The 23454-nt window shown below is 29.8% G+C and overlaps 1 protein-coding gene across 3 annotated transcripts in view; it reads left to right on the top strand.

The window, feature by feature from the left end:
• Window positions 1-31: 31 nt before the first annotated feature.
• The window catches only part of LOC126865393 (sodium-independent sulfate anion transporter-like), a 36946-nt gene continuing 13523 nt past the window's right edge, over window positions 32-23454 (top strand). Inside the window, exons 1-3 of one of the 3 annotated variants that reach the window (XM_050617837.1) lie at window positions 9385-9669; window positions 10014-10155; window positions 16093-16425. In XM_050617837.1, the coding sequence (XP_050473794.1) occupies window positions 16233-16425 (193 nt within the window). In that variant the 5' untranslated portion in view covers window positions 9385-9669; window positions 10014-10155; window positions 16093-16232. Of the gene's footprint in view, window positions 563-9384; window positions 9670-10013; window positions 10156-16092; window positions 16426-23454 lie in introns of those variants that run through there. The other 2 variants (XM_050617847.1, XM_050617856.1) reach the window with 2 other exon arrangements.

The raw sequence follows: 23454 nt of genomic DNA, 5'->3' as shown, positions 1-23454 counted from the left end.
AATGCGCAGACGCATCAGCGCACCGCGCAAAGGCGAATTCTCGGCTGTCAAGTTTCAGCTCAGGTGAGCGTTCCCCTCAGAGACACACGGTTTACAACGTTCGAACGTTTATAAAGATTTCTGTTCGATTCGCATCGAACCACATCGACCAATTCAGCGAAAACATACCAGTGTTACTTTCTCGATCAAACGGTAACCTAAATTTTTCACGGAACGCGTAGCTCTTTTACCTATTTACTTCTGTTAATAATCTGAAACGAATTCTTCGAGCGTTTCTTATACGGTGACGATCGCACGTGGTGAAAATTTCTCGCTGAATTTCTCGCGATCGTAGCGTTCAGTTTTTGCGTGGAAGCTGTAAAACTGTGCACGGAAACACATTTGACGCGACGCCAGTGAACTCTTCGCGAGTATTCTCGGAAAAGAAGAGAAAAAAGAAACAGAACGATCGTGGCGTTCGCAGGGAAAACAACACGCCAGTGGACACGCTACTGGTCATGATGGCTTTAGGAATTACAATTACCGTGGTTCACTGTTGGCTGTGATGTGACATTGATACAAGGTATTTATGTATGCGAGATTAGCATGGTGTTTCTATTTTCAATCGATGATATCGTGTACGACCATAGGATCGAAAACTACGAGAAAGTAGAATGGGTTAATGTTAAATGAAGTTTATAATAGCTTGTAGGATGGCTTCGAACGGATATCAACGGATTTTAGAACGTGTAATAAAATTAAGAAACAAAGAATCGTTAGTGCACGAGACTCTGAAATATCAATTCTAATGGAAATTGTTTTTAATTTTTTTACAGAAAAGACTATTTACTTTATTTATTATATATTCTTATACTGCGAATTTTTATGAACTTACGTGAAATTTAATAATACAAAAATGTACAAAATGCATACATATATGTAATATACCAAAATATATGAAACGTTCAGAAAAGGGTATACGTTATGATAATTTTTAATACTACTTATGTTCTATTTCGTTAGTTATGTCTATAAAAATATAAATTTGCATAAAAATTCGTAATCTAGATATTTTATATCACAAATGGTATATAACGATGATAACATAATATAAAATATCTTCATGAAAATAAAATTGAATAGCAAGCAATGAAAGCAAAAGAATTATAAGAATAAAAATAAAAAGTATAATAGAAATAACAAATAACAGATGGAACAGACATGATAAATAATGCAAGGAAGAAATATAACAAATTTTTTTAACGTTTTAGCTCCTTAAATAATTTATATTATATATATTTACCACAATATATCCAATAATATATAATAAATAAATTTAGTATAAATCTAGTGTATATAAATATATAAGTTTACTAATATATGAAAATGATTAATTTAAGTTTAAACAGATTTTGAACGAACGTAGAAGGAAAAGATTATAAAAGGCATGTGTCTCTTCTTTGAGGTAAATTACATATTCTGAAAGTTTAGACAGAATTGAATTAATTATCGTGGTAATAATTCCATGAGAACTATTTTACTTGCTATCTATAGAATTATATTATATGCTTGTGTAATATCCATATTGAACGTGTTGATTTTTATACCAATTATTACTATAACTTACATAAGTCATTTCTTATAAATTATATATTATAATTCACGTAAATTGATATTGAAATAAGCAAAAATGTAATATTGTTTTGTGTAATAAGGAACAAATAGCAAAATAATGCGTAAAAATTATATGAACTGGATGTTATTAAAATACACAAATAAAACAAATTGCATATTGTTTTACCGAAGTACAGGTAATACATTATAATAATAGGTATACTACTTGAAATTACTTCACAAGATAAAACACACAAATAACAATTTCCATGAATTAAAAATACCACAAATGTCTCAGTTCCTTCACATTCTTACAGATAATAACTAAATACATATGGAACTAATCCTTGAAATTTCATTCGTAAACACAATGTTTAAAAACAGTATTTAGCAATACAAATTTATTAAAATAGATCAAAAATGTAACTAAGGTATCATGCATCTAACTAAGATAAAATGTGACTAATATATATACTACGAGTATATGTATTAACGCACTGTTTATTTATCTCTGATGAGATATATTAGATATAACAACAATTGACAACAAATAATAGAAGGAAACGTGCTAGGCAGGTTCGCATCTTGAAGCATTGTTTCAAACGAATATCTATAAAAAATTGAATCAAAAAGTCTTTCCAACTCTTTATCGCGTTGTATACATGGCCGAACGATTTTCATTTCAAGCGTTGCGTCGCATCGCGTCGCGTCGCGTCGCGTCGCGTCGCGTCGCGTCGCGTCGCCACACAAAACGTTGAATGAGATGTATCAATTCACTGATCGCTTCGTAATGTTCGTTGAAATCGTTCAGAGAAAGCATCATCCGCCTTTATGTAGGATTATAGGCCTTCTAATAAACTTTCGCACATATACTTAGGCGAATAGCCGTGAATACGTAAATGAAAATTGTATCGAGTGAAAAATTCGCGTGTAATCTAGTTACAAAAACTCGTAAAAAAACGGCTTTATATGGCTGCTTGGAATGTAACAGTAAAAAAGTGGAAAGAAGAAGAGAAGTACAATAGCTTATGAAAATATTCCCGTATTTCTCAATACCTAAATATTTCTAAATATTTTAAAATTTCATCAGTACGAAAGCCTAGTAGCACCGACTGTGTGTGTTAGTAAAGTCTGAAACGATTCTGAAAATGAACATAGAAGTTAAAAGATATTCAATGTAAGTATATATTTGGCAAAGATCACAGAAGTATTTAAACGGCTAATTACCTACCATATTAATAATGTATTTTATAATAATGTTTAAATTATAATTATAATAAGATAATATAATAATATTATTATAATAATATAATTATTATTGGCATAAAATAATATAATATAAATTATATTATATTATATTATATTATACATTTGTTGCATACTAATTTTTTATTAAATGTTTGCAGTTATACATCTTGTATGTTATGTACATTTACCGACTGAGTTTAAATTTTACAGTGTTAATAAAATTTCAAAATATGTTATATAACACATATAATCTGTGAATGAAAGTTTTTTACGATAAATGTCCAGATACTTCCGTGAGCCACTGCATGTAGTACGATCTCGTTCAAAACAATTGGATCGCCAATTCCAATAACATCGTAGCTCTTTGTATGATATCCGATACGTTGAAAGTTTTAACATGCTAACGTGCGTGTTAAACATTCAGGAATTTAGCGGAATCAGAATTTAGGCCAATAGAAAACAAGATTAAACTACTTACAGCGACAGAAAAAGAGAAGCGTGGTGCCAAGCAATTTAAAATTTAAATCAAATATAACCGTGCCAAAAGCATGATATTTCCTTCGCAGTTAAAGATTGATTTATTTTACAGAAATAACAACAACTCGTGTCAAATTTTTTTAACTTTAGTAACAGAGAAGCTGAATTCACCACATGATGGAATAGACGATGGAAAAAGATACCTCGATTTATTATCGATTAAAAATTAACTAATTCTATAAAAAAAACCTTTATCATAACATTCACAGCTTCATGACTTAATTAGGTATAATTCTCCTGCGGTATAATTAATTATAGACATGTGCACTTACAAGAATTGTGTACTTTTGTTTCAAAGAATTGAAATATTGGCAGAGATTAAAGATTCTAGCGTATGCTTTTGCTCTCCTGATGAAAGATAAACATAGGCAAGAATTATTTTTGTCACGACTTCTTCGATTATTAGAAGAAAGATTTTATCAATTTCATTATTAGCTCAAAAAATTCATGGAAAGGACGAAGCAGTTGTATATAAGTACAGTGTTAACAGTTGAATAAAGTAATATTCAGCACCTAAATATGTGATGCTTCAATTAAAGTCGTTAGTTTGAAATTAACTGGCCCAATTTTTTATAATAATAATTATAGATGGAGATTTGATTTTATTTTGCCTGTAAATAATTTCAAATTAAACTTATTTAAATCCATTAAGAATCATGCTGTGAAATAATGCATAAAAGTTGCGTAAAGGAAAATTCTTAAAATGCGTAAATGGAGTAACTAAAGTCTACAAAAATCAGATTTCTGATTCTTATAAATAGTAGATAAATTCTAGGAAAAACAGACAAGAAAAACATTAACATAATTTAAAAAAGATAGTTTATCACATTTTTATGAATACTTCGTTTTTTACAACCTTCGTGAAATTGTTGGATCTAGGTGGAAAAGGAAATAATAGAAAACATATTAAGCAAATCTTTGGAATTCCCTTTCATAACCACAATGTTGAGAAATAGAATTCAATAATGTAAATTAACTGAAATATCGCGTTAGTTCAACTTCAATAATTAGATATCACCTGACTATTTCAGAAAATTGCACCTTTAATTAATCTATTAAATTAGTCCTGTTCATAGTTATATTAATTTATACTATCCATTCCATTTCTGTCTTGCTTAATCCAAATATCTTATCTATCATTTCGAAACTGAAGGACATTGACGTTTTATTATTTCTATCGCCATCTGTGTTTTTCTTTGTTTCGTGTACAATTTACATTTAGTAATTATTTCATAACATCCTACATAACGTTACTTAAAAAGGTAAAAAAACTAGGGAACTTGAAGTATTTTAACACACATACATATGCATGTTTAGCTATTGGAAAACTGAATATATTTATGTATCTATATAGGAAATTTAAATAAATAGAAATGTACAAAATGCACGTATTATGCAGACATATACAAAATATGCAAAGCAAAATATTCATTATAATTAGTACTTGTAAGGAGAAATCTTTTTATGTTTCAGTTCCATTTCTTTAGTATTTTATATAATTTCTGTTCACAGAGGAATATAAATTTGCATAAATATTCGCAGCCTAATAATTTCATTTGTCTGTTATTATTCGTCTATGCTAGAAAACTAGAGAAGTGAATGTTTTGAGAAAATACTTTAACTGAAAAGGACAAGCTAACATAAATACTCACCTTGCTCTTGCAAAATAGATTATAAAACAGCAGAAGTAACTAAAAGAAAAGGGCAGTGGAAAAACCATTGTCATTTGATGGTACACGAACGCAGCCAATAATCCGTAACCACAGACGGGAAGAAAAAGAGAAGCAAAAAGATACAAAACGTTCAGCGGCAAAGACGTAACGATGAGACCTTCGCTGGTCCAATTACCGTCGTAAAATTACAAAATCGATAGGCTAACTGTTTTTCGAGCAAAACGACACAATTTATGCAACACGAAAAATCGTTTTTTAAGATACTCACCGGGCTCGTAAAATCGGATGCAAATGCATGGAAATCCTACGAATCTCTAGAATTCATTTTTCAAATCCAATTTCGAGAGTTACGATCGTTCCCGGAGGCCCGTTATCGCAAATTGCACTCCGTTGACTGTACTCGCCGTAGCGAGATATTAAAGAAAATAACAAGGTATTCATACCGTGACTGATTCACAGCCGGTATATTTAAAACAATTTCACGCTCTTTTCTCTCGAGCAGATTCGAGCGGCGAATCCTCCGTCTTTAATCACTACTTACTTAATTAAGTCTACTGTGATCTTAAGTCTCTGAATCTTTGCTGGAGGATCGAGGAAAAAGGAATGATACCTATATTTTTGCGGATATTTTATTTTCAAGTCACTCTATGACTAAAAAGAAAGACTTCGATATAAAATAGCTGAAAATGGAAAGGACCTGTTAGATTCAGTCAAAGGTGTAATTATGCCCGTCAGAAGTCAAACTGATATGTTTGGACAGTTTCTCGGATTCGTTACATTACGTGATTAACGTCCACTTCTGGAAAAGTAAATTAAAGTTAAATTACTTGCTTCCATGCAGTCATTTACTACAAGAGAGTGACATAAACGCTAGCAAATTGTAGAGTAAATCTAAAAAATAATGTTTCGATTTCAAGTTTCATCGTCACTTTTTTCTGCTTTTCAATTTAAGAAGTTGGTCAGTGTAGTTTCTCGATTGTTAAAGCATTAAAAAATAATAGATAAACGGTATTTTGCATTCTGACAATAGGCACTTTTTAAATTATTCAGCGGAGAAAGAATTATATGTTTAGCCTAAAAATGATACAGAAGGGCAATTGCAATATGTGAGCAGTCGTCAATGTATTAGATTTTAAAACTACTGCTCCGTAAAAAAATGGAAAATATGATTCATCGTGCTTTCTCCTGTGGTCTTGGTATATCAATTCTGTTCTTATCTCAACAAACAAAAAAACTTTTAGTGTTCTAAGAAAGTTTTTAACATAGAATGAGAAACTTAAAATGAGAAATTGAGCATACTAATAACAATCCTTTCATAATTTGCTCAATCTTGTGATATTTTTTGACGTTAAAAAAATACTATTGGGTTGAAAATAATCGAAGGAATGCAGTAAGACTGGATGCAGTTGACGAAAAATAGTAAGAAAGTAGCTAGAAAACATTTCCTGTTTGTAAGAAACAAGTCTTGATAACGCGCGCATCAAAAACAAGAAGAAACGAGATACATATGTACTATCTTTCGTTCATCGACCAAAATCATAGCCCACAATAATGAACACATTTACATGCAGGATGTGTGCAGCACGTAATTAAATCGAGTTACTCATCGCTAAACTGGTTAGGAAACTGTTTGTCCATTTAGAAAGCCAATTCGTACTTTGAGCAATAATAGATGAATTATTTAACACTTTCACGAAATTATCACCTCTGGTGCGTGGTTTATTGTGTGCGTACGAAAGAAATGTGTGTCGATGCCCCACGAGGTTCTCAAGGTTCGATGGACAATTACAGTTTCGCGGAGCGTGTGATTGGTATTGACACAATAGTATTCGCTATAATAGTGTATGTAGTGATACAAATTTTATTCGTAATAAAAGTAATTTTATGTAACAAGGAAACTAAAACAAAGACACATATACTTTTTTATGTTTGACGATAAAATGTTTTAATATTTAATTTAATAACTAAATCTTTTAATATTTTTTTATCCACGAGGTATTCATATCTTTATTCCTATTGCTAGACTGTGGATATTTATGTGCAAAACACAGATAAAAAATAGGTTGTAGGAAAAAGAATTGTTCATCTATCAAATATTATATTATACTCTGAGTATTTTACATACCTTTTCATATTATGTGCATTCTATGAATTATTGTATCTTTAAGTTTCTCACAAATGCATAAGTATCCGTAATCCATATGTCACTGCACCAAAGTACTTAAAGGATGCAACTTTATGATTACACATATTTTCTTAAACAAATGAACTAATATTGTTAATAGAACGTCATAACTCACGCGTTACATATTACCAAATTTTTTCTACGTACAACAACGCCAATAAAACAAGTGAAATTCTACGAGTAAATTTTACAAGTTAGAAATCAACTCCTGATTGACGTAAAACTGTAAAATTATAAGAACTGCTTGAGCAACAGAAAACTATAACTTATAACTTGTAATTTGTCAACTATTGTTTGTCAACTGTGTTTGTCTACTATTAAGTGTTACATAGTTGGTAAATTATGGTACAAGAAATCCTCGGCCATTCACCTGTCGCTACACATATGATTCCTAAGATGTGTTACTGTCTTCAGTGCCTTAATATTGCAATAAGATTTTTGCGACGAACCATATCTTGTAAAATATTTATTGAAAATCTCTGTTCGTGATTTAAAGCACTTGTGTAGAGACCGCGCGATTTTTATTAATACTCCACCGTATGTTAATTATTAAGAATGCAGACTGAATTTAAACTAAGCTCATTTTGTTTTAGAAAATTCACTTAAATTAGCGAGACAGTAACAAGAAATAATTGTCAAGATTTTACATAATATTGAGTTGACAACTAAGTGATTGCGGATTTTATCGCTAGATGGTATTGACAAGAATCGTAAGCACTTGGTTGTCAACCCAATAGAATCACTTATTTTAACAGAGGAATTATGATATAACTGTAATGTAGACTCCTCAATTTATTCAGTAAAGAAACTCATCTTTACATATGTAATTACATAAAATATTAAAAATAGAATTTATTGTACTTGTTAATATATGACTTGGTACTATTTTATTTAGTTATGATAAAAGAGATCTTTTTTGCTGATATCAGTCTTGTATGGAAATTGAGAATTACTAGATAATTGCTATGAATATAATGTTTGATGCCATTATAAATAGTAATATAATAATAAAGTTAATAATAAAAAATAAATAGAAGATAAATAGAATATTATTTAAGAAATACAGACACGTAATATAAGTATCACTTTCGTGATTTTACAAAAATTTAATCAGTAATTACTCGTATGTTGTTTCCTAGAACTATAATACATTTTCTGATAATGTTGTAATTTTTCTTCCTTGGAAAATTGTTAAGATTTTGACAAATGATTGGACTGACTTCAATTTGGAATTGGATTATGATAATTAGAACAAAATTTAAAAAACATAAAGACATGGATAACATTAACAGTTGTTTTCTAGAACTGTGTTTCAATTTATCATAATCTCTTAATTTCTTTCTTGAAAAATTGTTGAAATATTGACAATTGATCGGTCAATGTTATAAAATGACTGCTTTGATGAATTGTCTTAAGCTTATCCTTTACACTACTTTAACAATGGCCGAAACAAATGAAAATCTAGCGATGTTAAGTCTAAAGAATAGAATAAATGACGTAATAATTTCCAATTATCATTGTAAACGATCGCTGACATAAAAAAACAGAATCCCTTTCCATTTCATTAATATCGATCACTTTTGTATTATTACTACATACTTACAATTCTTCTAATTGCTAACTGCAAAATATCAACTTTGTCATGAAAATTCCAAGGGCGTACAAGAAACAAAATTGATCATGAAATAACCAGATACATGCGATTAAAAATGTATTCCGGTTTATCGTCTCCTCACATCGTTCAAAAAGAAAAAAAAAGGTCTGAATAAACGTCTGCGATCGATGTCGTTTAAAACTTATCGCGTCTAATTACCATCTAATGACCATTGATTTATTCGATCGAATGAATTCTATATTTCTTCGAGTAGATCGTAGTATTATTGCACTCGTGCGCGATACTGTTGAATGCGATCGATCGAACGTAACTCTTCGATCACAAGGCAGTATACACGTAGTAGTAACACTAACGGTATCTAATTACGACGTTGACACAATTCTTGAAGCATCAAATCGTTTCATATGAATGAGCGTCCCCTTGTGCTAAAACTGTGATCATCTAATGGGAAAAACGCTCCTGTAACGTCAGCTAATCGTTCCGTAATCTGTTCATTTATTCCACCGGAGGATCGTACGTATCATCGTAAGCCAACAATTTACAGTTCACACGCGAAACTAAACGGTACGAAATGGCATTTTTATGTCTGGAAATGTCACGTTAGAGCAACAGTGGAAAATATGTATACGGATAAAAAGGAAATAAATATAGTATAGATTTTAAACTTTCACGATGATCAGACGATATATCTGTGGTTCTTCGGCTTTTCAATCGTATCTTTATTAGCGCGTTGCACTTTGTTCTCGCGTTTCGTGAACATTCCAGCTTTTTCACTCATTCAAGCTTGACCCGAGTATACACGTACTTAGTACTTATAAGTATGTATCTACGTATCTCGCAAATGTGATAAAATTATTCATCAATTATTCATTATATTAATAAGTCTTAATATTGGGATCGTGTTGAATAGCTTGATCTTAAGATGGTTGTTCATGCTATACGTGTATGAATTTTTTACTACATATACACGTTCGCAGTAAATATCTCTTAACATTTATATACACTTTCTAATTGGTTCTATATTTTACCAATATAATTGTGACGGTTGTGTCTCGTTATAGTGCTAATTAAATTTCGAAATGTTTTATATTAAGACATAATATATACATAAAAGTTAGCTAGAGTAAATATAATGTTCAAATACTATGCTTATTCACTATAGAGGAAATAGACGACCATTGAAAAATGCAAATCAAAATCAATGTTAAATAAATATCCGCCTCGACTTATCAGATATCCGCCAGCATAAATTATAAGGAACAATACGATGAGAAAAGGAGAAAAAGGAAAACTCATATTCTTAGGTGAGAAATGTATACGGTATATACGTGGCAATGTCAGATGACTGTCTGAAATCGTTCGGAGAAACCTCGCTCTATGGATAAAGAAGTAGCTACAGCTTCTTTGCTTACGTTCTTCTACTTCTTTTTATCAGGTTTGCCTCTAAGATGCAACGAAGAAGATTATAAACGACTGCGTAGTAAAATCACCTTGTAGTTGAAGCAAAAAGAACATTTCTGGCTCGCTCTCGAGTTCGTTCGCATTTCATAAAAAGTGAAATTGCATTCAGTGGGATTGACATAATAAAGAGGAAACTTTTATGCGTTTATGAGAAATCTAAAGACGCAACGATGCAAAATACATGGAAAATGTGTAAAGTAGCGTGTGTACTTGTTAACGATATTTATTGTTAGTAGATGAAACAGATTTCTATTTAGATCCCATTTATTTGATATTCCATGTATGAAAATATAAATTTGCATAAATTTTGTTGCATATGATAAGCTTATATTGATAACTCGTGGTTCTTTAGAGTCGTATCCAATATATGACATATTTCGTGTGTTAAAAAAATTGCATTAGTCATGCGAATGAAGAGGTGTGTTTTCGTGAAAAGTTATTAGATATAACGGAATTTCAAGACAGGTAGGATATGAATGTTTGATGCGAAGTAGAATGTCATTTCATGCTGCATATATTATAATTTAAATGAAACGTCGTGTTCTTGGTACAAAGTCATCACACATACCTGTATTTATTAGACAAAATATGAAACTGTCAACATGGGACAATTAAATTTTCAAAATCATTTTTTCAAAAGCAGATTATGTGTGACCGAAATAAATTAGCTTGCGAGTTGCTTGAGAAGTGCTTTCACGACTGTTAAATAAAACAATATTTGCAAAATGAAAACAATCAAATATTGCAACAATTTTTATTTTATTCGCATATTTTTATTAGCTCATTTTATATTTTATACTTTAATCTAACGTACAAAAACAACAATTGCTATAAGAAAATAATTTGCTTACAATGCAGTATATAGAATACGTAAAGACGCAATAGTAAAGTACGATAAAATATAACGATACAGCAATAAGTAAATAAAAATAAATTTTAATATGTACGCATACGTAACTTCCTATTCCGTTTCAAAGACATAAAGAATCGTTTCGCATATTGATTAGTGTTATTCGCAACCTTGGACTTTTCTTTTCAAGAATCGCGATGAACATATAAAATAGTAATCATGAAAGACTGTTGTTATTAAAATGTTAAAAGTTGTCCCTGAAAAAGCGAGTAAATGTTGCAACTTCGTTAAGAAGTAGAACTACCTAACCGCCACATGTTTTCTTCTCTTTTTTTTCATCTGTGACCATAATTTTATGATTATGTGGTAGCGCATACGATCAGAAATGCTGAATAAGAATTATAATTACAAAACTTGAATCTTGCCGTCATAAAAAAGACGAAAAATGCCTGACGCAAAGAACAACTTAGAAAAAGCTGTGTCTATGCGACCGTTGAATAAGATCTGAAACGATCTAGAAAGATCTAGAATCTTCGAGTAGTTTCACGATGCAAATTTATTTTGGTCCAAAATTTAATATCGTTGCCGCTGTTCAAGACGCTGCGTGTCGTTAAAATATTTTTAATTCGTACAACGATATACAAATAAGTAATAGACGAAGAAGGGATTATCACTCATTCTAATAATTTTCCATGTGATGCAAATAATTATTGTTTAAATAAACAAATTTATTGTTAAGAGTCAGTCGTATCTTCTTACGATTTGTAACCGATTGTGATGATATAAAAAGCGCGTTGATTGCAATACAAATATTCTGAACATGTAATAATCGCAGCTATTGGTACTGCCATTGCGCATTTACACCATAAAATTTACGGTCATGTAAATATAATTATTCTGTTGAAATCAATAGGTCCGAATACGAAGATATTTTTTTTGCAAAACCGCCCATAGAAATCGTTCAATCCCTTCATATCGAAAGACGAAATATCTCGCCACGCAATATCTTTTGTGGTACACTCTGGACAAGATATCTTGCAACAGAATGTCGTTTATGCGATTCTTTGCACAAGATATCCCGCGACGCAATATTCTTCATATGATACTTTGAACGAAATAACTCGCACGGGGATTAGGAATGTTAAATAAAGAAAATGTTTTATTTCGACAAGCAAATGATTTTAGTTTTCTGTTATATGACACGGTACAAAGCGTGGTATTATATACAATGCCAGGATACAGTGATCGATGAGCGACATCCATATATTAGGTTGTCCTAAAAGTTTCTTTCGTTTTAGAAGAAAATAATAGATGCACAACATTTTTTGTTTTAATGCAAACGAAACGTGTCCTACGACAACTAGATGACGATCGAAGATAAAGATCACAACATCTGACAGATTAGGTTTCATGTTCGTATCAACATAGCTAGATAAACCAGCTGCATGCAGATAGCGAAAGATATTTTGGGACAACCTAATAAATAGAAAGCGCCGTATAAACAACATTGAGTTGTAAAAATATTTCGCCCAAAGCTTATAATAAAAGACATTACGTGGCAAGGTATATTTTGTCCTTCGATACCAAGGAGCTAATGACTAATGATCAAAGTACTAATACACAAGATACGAGATAGTTGATACTTCACTGAGAATATGATAATGAGTGATAATAATGATGACTGTGAAACACAATTCTGCTTATCTAACTTAGGCATTTGTTACTGATTATCAAAATTAATAAAAATTATATACTGTTTTTGAACGATTTTATCCTTATTTGTGGTACCTCCAGTTTATATTTTAAAGATAATCTAATATTTCAGAAATTATTGAATTTGATATATCCTTGGTATATCTTAATTATAAGATATATTACTTTTTAATTATTTATTAAATTTGCTAGTTATTTTAATATATCTTAATTACTAAGTATAATATATTATAATTAATATAATAAATACGTATGATTTTAGAAATAATTATAGCTTAAAGAATATAATTTTATTTTCTTTTCGGTCAATCTTCTGTTCAACCAATCGTTTAATAGATAGAACATTGTTGACAAATATCACTCGCATGAGGAATAATTAATCATAATGTCGAGCCATTAAATTATGCTAATACAAGTATGTGCATATTACGACGAACGGCATCGAGCATCGATAATTTCCCGTTTTAATTTTATCTCTCTCACAATGACATCACATTTCTATTGTTTCTCCGAGAAGTATCATTTTTCACCTAGGATACGCTAATCAAAAGAAACAGATAGACCAATTTATTACGATAACCGGTTATGCAATATATCAGCTATACGACATATGAAGTTGTAATAATTACAGAATGGCAAACGTATTATGTGTTATTTACACATTATTTTTTAACTATGTCATATGGAAATTACAAAAATATTATACTGGTAGATCAAGTATCACTCGAATATGCCTGATGTAGCGCTAAATTCGTTCGACGTTACGCGTAAACTTTGTATTATTAATTTGAATTTTTTATTTTCAACTTTAATTCTACGTTTCTAATAAGTCGGTGAGTTAAGTCAAAAGAAAACGGTTCAAGATTTCGATAATAATATCTCCAACACATGTATATACCTATGCAACATTATTTTATTTCGCATCATATTTTGTTAGCGAAGGTAAAATTAGTGTTTAAATAGCTTTTCGATCAATCGATTCTTCGATGAATGAAATACCAGTCGAGACTTGAGAAACTTTATAATGTCGTATCAGTATAGTTGGTAAATCCTTTTGACATTGATACTGCTGACTTAACATAAATATGATATTATAGTATTGTATCACAAAAAATAAAATAATAGCAACGTAATATGCTGTAGAAAGATTTTAATTAAGCGTAACCATTGATACAGTTCAATTTACGTTCTTTACAAGTTTCTGTAGAAATCTGTTTACGTTGTTAGATTATATTTTATTTATGTATTCTTTCAGTATTAATATATAGCTGTAGCTTATAGTTAATTATTTCGTGCAAACTGCAGCTTACCCATTTTTTTTTCTTTTTCTTTAGTGTTTTAAGTAAATTATTGATGTAATTACTAGTGACATCATCTCCTGCATGATAATGTACGGTGAAGCATTATGTATGAATTTATTTATATTATACGTTATTATGATTTTCGTCTGCCAAAGCTCTTATAGTCACTAGATTACAATGGACGGTGTTATATAATCTGTTCAAGCAGTTCAGTTTTATAATCAGTCAATGTATGATTATTCTTATAAAAAACAATTTTCTATCAATTCTTTTTATAAGAAAAATATCTTATTTCTTTTTCTCCATTTATTAAAAGAAAAGATATTTTTCTTGCAAAAAGAATTAATAGTAGATTGCTTATCGCGGTAACAATTAAAAAATGTTTAAAAAGATTGATAAAGCTAGCTTAACTAATAATTCGATAATGTAATAGTAATAGCCTTAACTCTACCTTTAATTTTGCTTGTACGTTTTGTGCAATTGTGTAAAGTTACACGGAATTGAAGATAGTTGAACATATTGCGTTGGCAACTAAGTAATTGCGGATTTTGTCATTAGATGGTATTGACAAATTCCGCAATCAGATACAAAGCTGAATATGTAATTATTAGACTATAGATTTCTATGCATTTATGGGAAATTTAAGTATGCCAAAATACATAACATGCACGTGATTTGTAAAGATATATAAAGTATTCAAGGTACAGTGCTCGTAATCGCTATAATAATTAATAACTGTAACAAACCGTCGTTTTCATCTTAACTGTTTTCGTGAAGATATGAATTTGCATAAATATTCACAATCTAACAATTATATGAAGAATTAAAAATTGTTGGTAGCGTGAGTTTAAAATTGCAATATTTTGCCATTACTGACCCAGAAAAGAGAAACAAACCGTAGATAAAAATGTTAGATTTTCGATAAAAAGTAAATCACTGATCGTGTGCAAAAATGCGTACAAAGAATTGTATTGCGCATACTATACTTCATGGAATTGTTACTGCGAAAGTTATATTTGTATCGATTTTCGTAAAGCTCGTTACGAAATGTTTGTGAGCCAGCGAAATTTTACGCGGCTTATGTTTTATACTCTTGAGAAATACATTGGCATAATTATTTTTCCGATTACATTTAGCTTTGCATTATGATCGCTATAATTGCTACAAAAATATCATAATCCCTTGTACAAGTCATTTACAATTTCTCCAACTCTGACTAGTCTCTGATTCAATTATTCGTGTTTGTATAATAAAACACTAATTCTGTTAATTAATTGTTGGCTGAATGAAAAAATCAATTAACAACTAATTTAATTATTTTATTAAATTAAGACGTCCAAGTATTTCAAAAAGTCAGAATATTAATATCGCGTATCGAACCATTGGAACGAACTAAAAATTCCCAGTATAAAATAAATATCATAATTTCTTCGTTACAAAAATTTAAAGAAAGAATTAGATGATATTCTGTAAAATTAAATGTATACGACCGTACACAGTGCATCATTTTTATCATCATATAGTAATAAAAGAAACTTTATTATGTTAACTGTAGTAATTGTAATTATTCCATTTATTATCGCTTCGAGCGAAATTCTCTTAATAATTGAAACGAAACAGAAATATCGAAAGCTATTCTACTCCTTCGTTTAGTTTCGAGAAACAATCGATTAAAAAACGCAAAAAGGATCCAGAGGAACGAAAATAAAGATACATGAGACAAAGGAAAAAGGCGATGCGGTGTGAAAATAGATATCCTTGAATCCATCGTGTACGACGAAATTCAACTCGGCAAAATGTGCAAAAAACAATGCAAAGAACCGACAAGAAAAAGCGATCTTAGAAAGCGAACAAAAAGAAAATCTAACGGTACGACGACAAGGGCCATGAATTAATTAGGTGTTTTTATTTTTTAGGGTCGCCACACGTACGAACTCAACAATGGAGTGTCTTTGAGCACCACTCGTGCAATTCAGCTTCCCTTATACATCGATATCTGACGGAGAAATCATAAAATTGGCGAACTCTCTTCAGCATAGAAAAACTACTCGCAAACATGTCCAGGTATAGCGTCCAAGAGTACGACCTCGAAACTGGAAAGCAAGTCCGGTTAACCGGATACAGCAATGCTGCCTTCGAAGATCCATTTCGAAGCAATAACAACGATTTTGATCAGACTGCTGAACTAGAAAACAGGCTTAGCAATGTCCACGTCTCAAGCCAGGATGACAAAAATATGAACAACGATGGTAAGTTTGTGTAATTTATTCCTTTACGGCGTTAAATCGACGTTACGTCGCACGAATATATGGAAAACGTTAGTAGACGGTGGATATTTATACGTATGAATATTTTCATAAATACAGCCAAAGTAGTAGGACGTATAGCGAAGATTTGTTTACCGCAACGAATTTAAATATTCCAACGAATACTGTTATTTTGTATATTTTATATATTCTTGCATCTTATATGTATTTTCTATGCTATTGCCAGCTTAAATCTTCCGTAAATGCATCAAAATCCACGGTCTATGTAGAATGGAGCGAAAATCAATCCTCACGATTTTTCAAACACTTCCGACAGTCGGACAGGAAAATGTATGGAACGAAAGTTAATCAGCTTCCAATCGACTGCAAACTGCAATACTAGGAGTTTCGAACAATGTTTTACTTCCATGGAAAATCGAGGTTACATCTATTTTTTAAAATGAAACAATACATTTTTTATACAACATTTGAAGCATTGTTTTAATTCTCTGCGAAAAGATATTGAGATACTTAATCGGAAAAATGACTAGTTTAAAGGATATTTTAACTTTGATATTGTGAAACTTGTGGTATGGAAGACAAAGAAAGATGACATAGTAATTTTTGGTTTTATATTTTACTTGTCTTTCATAGGGTAAATTTTACAACGTTAAAGTTAAAATATCTTTTAAACTAATCATTTTTCGACTCAAGTACCTTCATACTTTTTTGCAGAATTAAAAAATGCATCGAATGGTGTATAAAAGAATGTATTATTCCATTTAAAAAAATAGCGATGACCTTGACTTTTTATCGAAGCAAAATCTTCTTTGAAATTCATAGCATTGCAATTTCCAGCCGATTGAAAACTGATTAACTTTTTTTCGAAACATTTTTTTGTCCGACTATTGGAACTATTTGAGAAATCGTGGGAATTGATTTTCTCATCGCGCTGTATATTAGACTCGTGAATTTCAATTTGCGCATAGCAACGTCTGAAAGAATCGCAGTGATTATTTTATATAATTGCAATTGGAAAGATTGCAGTAATAAGGAAGTAGCTACACCTGCTAGTAATTTGAATAGAGTAGATCAAAAACCAACTCAAAATCAATCAAAGTTGGATCACTTTTTAAAACGTACTCTAAATTCATATTTGTTTGATTCTGAAGCAATTGAAATCTCCATATAGAGATTATTTTGCAAAATATTATAAGTCACCTACTATACTTAGTAAAAAATTTGAGTACTTTCGGATATGAAACCTATACCTTTCTCTCTCTCAATAAATACGATTTAAACATTGGATTATTCTGCCTATCGTTACAAATCCTGCAATTATTTTCATAATAAATTTTAACACGAATATTTTCAAAGTTACTTTCTTCCAACGTGATTACATTGAAATATCCCACTTATGTGAATTAAATTAGATAACTTAATCCATATAGATCAAAATTTCTACAGGATGTTACTTAGAGCATCATAACGCTATCCTTTTATTCAAGATTTAAATTGCAAGCAACAATTAAATTGCTGTTAAATACTGTCAGTTAGTTTTTAAAAAACTGATTCATTTGAAAGAATTAATTTAAAATTCTTAAAATATAACAAAATTTACATTCTTTCGAAAGAATTGCAGACATATCTTTATATCCGTTAAATTAACGGCTATTTAAAAAATATAATACCTTTAATACAAATATAATAAATATAACAATATTAAAGTATAATATAACGCCCCAGGCGAAAACATGAAATTTTAATTACTGTCTGTTCAGTTTTTTCATACTAAAATTATTAGCTCTGAACAATCATATAGAATTATTTCTGAACAGTATACAGCAACAGAGCATAGATTTATTTTTTGAAATGCTTTTTCACACCAATTACAAAGACAATTTTTCGTTTGATTTATTTGTGTTCTGTTTTTCGTTTCATATCATAAACTGTTGTGTTGCATTGCAAGACAAACGTATTGAATTGTTGTTTGAACACTCAAAACGGAACGGTCTTGTATAACGCAATTTTTAAAATACAGCGAAATATGTAAATTCGCATTTTTGTACAAATCTTTATATTGATATGATCCAATGAAATTTGATTTTGTATAATTACAACGGTGATTAAATTTACATTTTGATTTACATTGTCTCTTTGACGTATTAAAACAATGAATGTCTAAATGCTTTTTTTTTTAATTAAGTACTTTAACTGCCATTATTCGTAATTGAAATTTTTAATATTTTATTATACAGAATGCGAATGAATTTATTTTGTATTTATAATTGGGTTCAAAACTATAGAGTATTTCATGAGTATAACTATCTTCTCTACTTTGAGCCACATTCTATTTAGAGCCTATTCTACCTTGAAAGTGTCTGATATACACATTCTCCTTAGGGTTACGGTTTGGCTGAAAATGAAATAATATTCGAAAACTTCAAGCATCAATATTTATCGAAATAATATGATTCAGAATAATTTATGGTAATCTATATTAGATCCATAATTTTTAAAATGTATGATAGAAATATATAATCGGGAATTATGTCCACGATGTTAATTTTAAATTCATCAAACTTTCTATTATCTGGATACTAATTCGTATATAATACTTTATTTAATTATTCTCCTTCATCCGGAAATTTTATTCAGATAATAAATAACTATAGTACATATTACCGATTTATCAAACTGAATTAAATCATTGAACTAAATCAATCTTCTGATGAATATGCTGGGTTGGAAAATTTGGAATCAATTTTCTCTTACATCGTACCATACCGTGCTAGTAATATTTATTAAACATTTTATTGATAATTTATTCATCAAAATGCTTCGCTATTCTATAGTCGCTTTTTTACGCCTGTTGCTAAGAGGTAACAATATTTAATGGAAATTGCAGTATATTACATTCTTTTATGATTATATAATTTATTATCCTGTATAAAATTCTCAAGGTAAAGGAAAATATAGGTATCAAACACTTTAATCTAACTGAAGGAAAATAATTTTATATGGCTGTTTGAACAAGAAATTGGAATGAAATTAAAATTGCGATGAAACGCGATAACATTGAACATATAAAATATTTTTAAACATTCATGAACGTCAAAATCAATCGCACTAGTGTGATACTAAATAATACATACAATTGTAAACATTAAAAAATATAGATATCTCAGATGCATCTCATGAATGAAGAATGAAAATATTTTTCTAATCAACAGGTGATCCGCAGACATTTTATAAATTGATCAATTATTTGATCAATTGGCTGCATTGATTAATTAAATGGATTAGCTTGGTGTATAGCTTTGACATAAGCCTTTATCTTCATTATCTCACAAAGTATTTATAGTCTTGAAATTATTCATCGACTGGGAACTAAATTTTTATCTAGCATAGATCGAACGACAAGCACTAAAATAGATTTTCTAAGATACCGTTATTTTAGTACATATATACGTTTACATATTTATAATGTTTAGCTACAACCATAAAAATCGGCATTGGATTTAATGGTGTCTAATTTGAATTAAAATTCGATTTGCAAATATACACAAGGTTTACGACACTTTTGATCTTGAAATTATTCGAATGAAACTATAATAACTATTCGTTCGCCAAAGTTGCAAATTATTCCCGTTACTTGTACTTAGGAAATGACTAAACTACAATAAAATTAGTCACTGAAACTGTAAATATAACAGTGTTTGATAATGCTATTATTCTCTTCGTTACTAATATTTTTTTTAAATACTATTACAGTACTATCTGTTATATAATAATATCTTTATTCCTCCTTTTTATTTGATTTTATCGTTTTTCTATTAATAATAACATTTTCATTCTTCCTTATTTTTTCACTTTTGGTATGTATAAAAAATATCATATTGCTGCTAAAAAAAAAAGTATTCGCTCTTTTCTCGAACAACAGACATGTTCTTGTAATATTTCTTATTAACAAAAATATTTTAATACCCAAACTCGATCCATCTCAGTCTGGGTACAACGTCCAACTGAATATTGTAAATCTATTGCCTGATAATCTCAGTTCTATCGAAGAAAAACTCTACACAACGCGTGACGTGAGTAAATAATAGGACAGATTACAGATCAATGAAACGAGACAAATCTCTGTCAGAGATGCAATGGAGGATTATTCCGAAGTATGTACTTACACAAAACTAATAGTGTTTAACAGCTGAAATTCGTACTGAGGAATATACCAATTCTATTGATTTGGCAACTAAGTGATTGCGGATTTTGTCATTAGGTGGCATGGGCAAAATCCGCAATCACTTAGTTGCCAACCCAATATAATCGAGTGAAAAATGTTATATAAAGATAGAGGTCGTTTAAAATTAGAGAATAATACCTCGGACTCTAATATTATAAATTTTCTACTGCTAGATCACACTTTAATATTAATTCCCCTTCTATAAAAAAATAGCTCTCCTATTAAATATTAAATTAAATTAATATCAAAATTTTTTAAACCAACTAATCTTTCCTAAAGATTATAAAACTCAGCCTATGATCTCAGCTGAGACGCTAACAAGCAATGATTGATCGAACAATTGTAAACAATCAATTAAAAAAGAAATATTTCAAACTTTACTGCATTGGACTTTTATACAGTGGCTCATTTAAAGTATTCGAATACTGATCATAGAAAACTTTCATGTATATATATATTGTATATGATATATAAAATTTAAAACTTTACTAGCACTGTAACGTCAAATGATTGTCATGATTACATTGACCAAATTTGAAACCAATCTGGGATTATATATAAAAGTTACAAGATATTTACTGCTAACGTATATGTAGTAAAATAATAATATATACAGCATAAATAACCATCTTAAATTTATAATAAATGTTAAAGAACATCGATGAATATTAAAGCTTGTTAGTATAATGGATAATTGACTATTTAAATACTTTTGCGGTCTCTGCGAAATACACACATATTGTATACATACTTATCAAATATTCTGTGCTTTTATGTACATCTTCAGATTTACCTCAAATTTTTTTTGCCAATATAATCATGATCGTCGAGTTTCATTGCTTCGATGTTAATGACATTCCAAAATGTCTCGTACAACACACGTAATATATTTATAAACCGTTTTTACAAGTGTTTGAATACTTCCGTGAGCTACTGTACGTGAGTAATTTTGAAGAATAAAGATATATGAAACAAGTATTAATTTGCATTAATGCAAAGAATTGATTTATTGGAATAAAACGAAATCAAAATGTGATTTCTGTATTAATAAGTTCAATTTTTTAGTTTTCTTCTATCGAAATACGATATTAAACAGCCAATTATTATAATCTATTGAAGTTTTACAGCATAATGTATTGTACAGCATAATGTATTATACGTCAATTTCGTACTTCTATGTACTTCTAAGTTATTGCGGATTTTGTCAATATCACCTAATGACAAAATCCACAATCACTTAATTGCCAACCCGATACATACAAATTATGTTCATACAATGCATACGCCCCTTGCATATATATTAAATAATAAAACTCTACATATGTGTTTGACATGAATTATTATGCCCTTTCTCCTTATAACTTAAATTATTATATGCCTATTCATAATACTTTAATTATTATATAATATATATAGTGTAATATATTATATTATATATATTACCTGCGCCTAAACCTTATCCTAATAAATAGCATAAATAACATTTTCTATATATCCATACATATATCCACGGGATACACTGTCAGCGCTTTGATTAAGAACATTGAAACACCCTATATAAGATTAAATTTTCCAACCAGCGGACCACATGCGTAAAAGTCGCCGTTCAACAGTCGCAAAAATATCAATAACGATCCGACAGCTTAACGCGTGATTACATCAACTACACTGAAATACTAGCGTCAACTCTTTCGTATGATATAATGACTGCGATTACATACTTATCGGTTCAACGAAGAAAACCGTATTTTTTTAGTATCGACTAACGATGTGATCTGTAAAAATTGTGAGAACAAAATCAACTTTACGATGTTCTGCGGTAAACTTGCCACGGTGTATTAACTTATAAACAGGAAGCATGTCGTTAATGCGAAAGGAGAATTCCTAAGAGATTGAAAAGGGAGAAAAGAATATTTCATACGTTCACTTTTGCGGTTGAGCAGATGCATTTGACTCATAATACTATCCGTATGCATAAATTAATAATGAGAAATTATTTCAAGGCGCGGGTTCTTTGAGTTTTCTGACTCATTTCGTGACCATTTGTGAGAGAATGACGTGTATCAAAGACTATCACGTATTTACCGAAGTTGCGTTGATACTCGATACGTGTAACTGCAATTATCGTCTCGGTTGAATCAACTACGATTTGCATGTTTTTCGTACGACAGATTTTATTCTTTGATTTTTTTCTTATTTCGTGCTTTCTTTCACTTTAATCAACGCCATATGAGTTAGAATTTACAAAGCTAACGTATTCATAGGTGTTAAATCTCATCTTACTATTTGCCTGCCATTATGGACATTTCACTTTATTTTGATATTCTACTAATTGTAAATAGTCTATTTAATAACACTTACTGGTTCCTACTTTGTAAATCAAAGTGAGAGATTTATAATCAGTTACAGTTGTTTACTTTCGTAAGCAAACGAAAGTTTGGTTACATAGGCTTGATTTATTTACATCTCATACAAATTTACATTGCACGTAGGATACGAGTATGTATAAATAGAACTATATTAATTTATATCAATTTATAATTATTATAATTAATATATACAATACTTAATTATATATAATACAATACTTAATTTTATTATATATAATACAATTATATATAATACAGTAATTAATATATACAATAATTTACGTTAATTTGTATAATATAATCTATTATTTCTTATATTTCCTTCGTTTTTATATGAAACAAGTGCAATATGGAAAAATCTTATTAGAGAGAAGTAAAGTATCTTAAGTAAATTATCCGATGCAATCTTTTTATAGA

Source organism: Bombus huntii, chromosome 1 (assembly GCF_024542735.1).
Source record: "Bombus huntii isolate Logan2020A chromosome 1, iyBomHunt1.1, whole genome shotgun sequence".
Taxonomy (NCBI): Eukaryota; Metazoa; Arthropoda; class Insecta; order Hymenoptera; family Apidae; genus Bombus; species Bombus huntii.
This window is presented reverse-complemented; position numbering and strand designations above follow the sequence as displayed.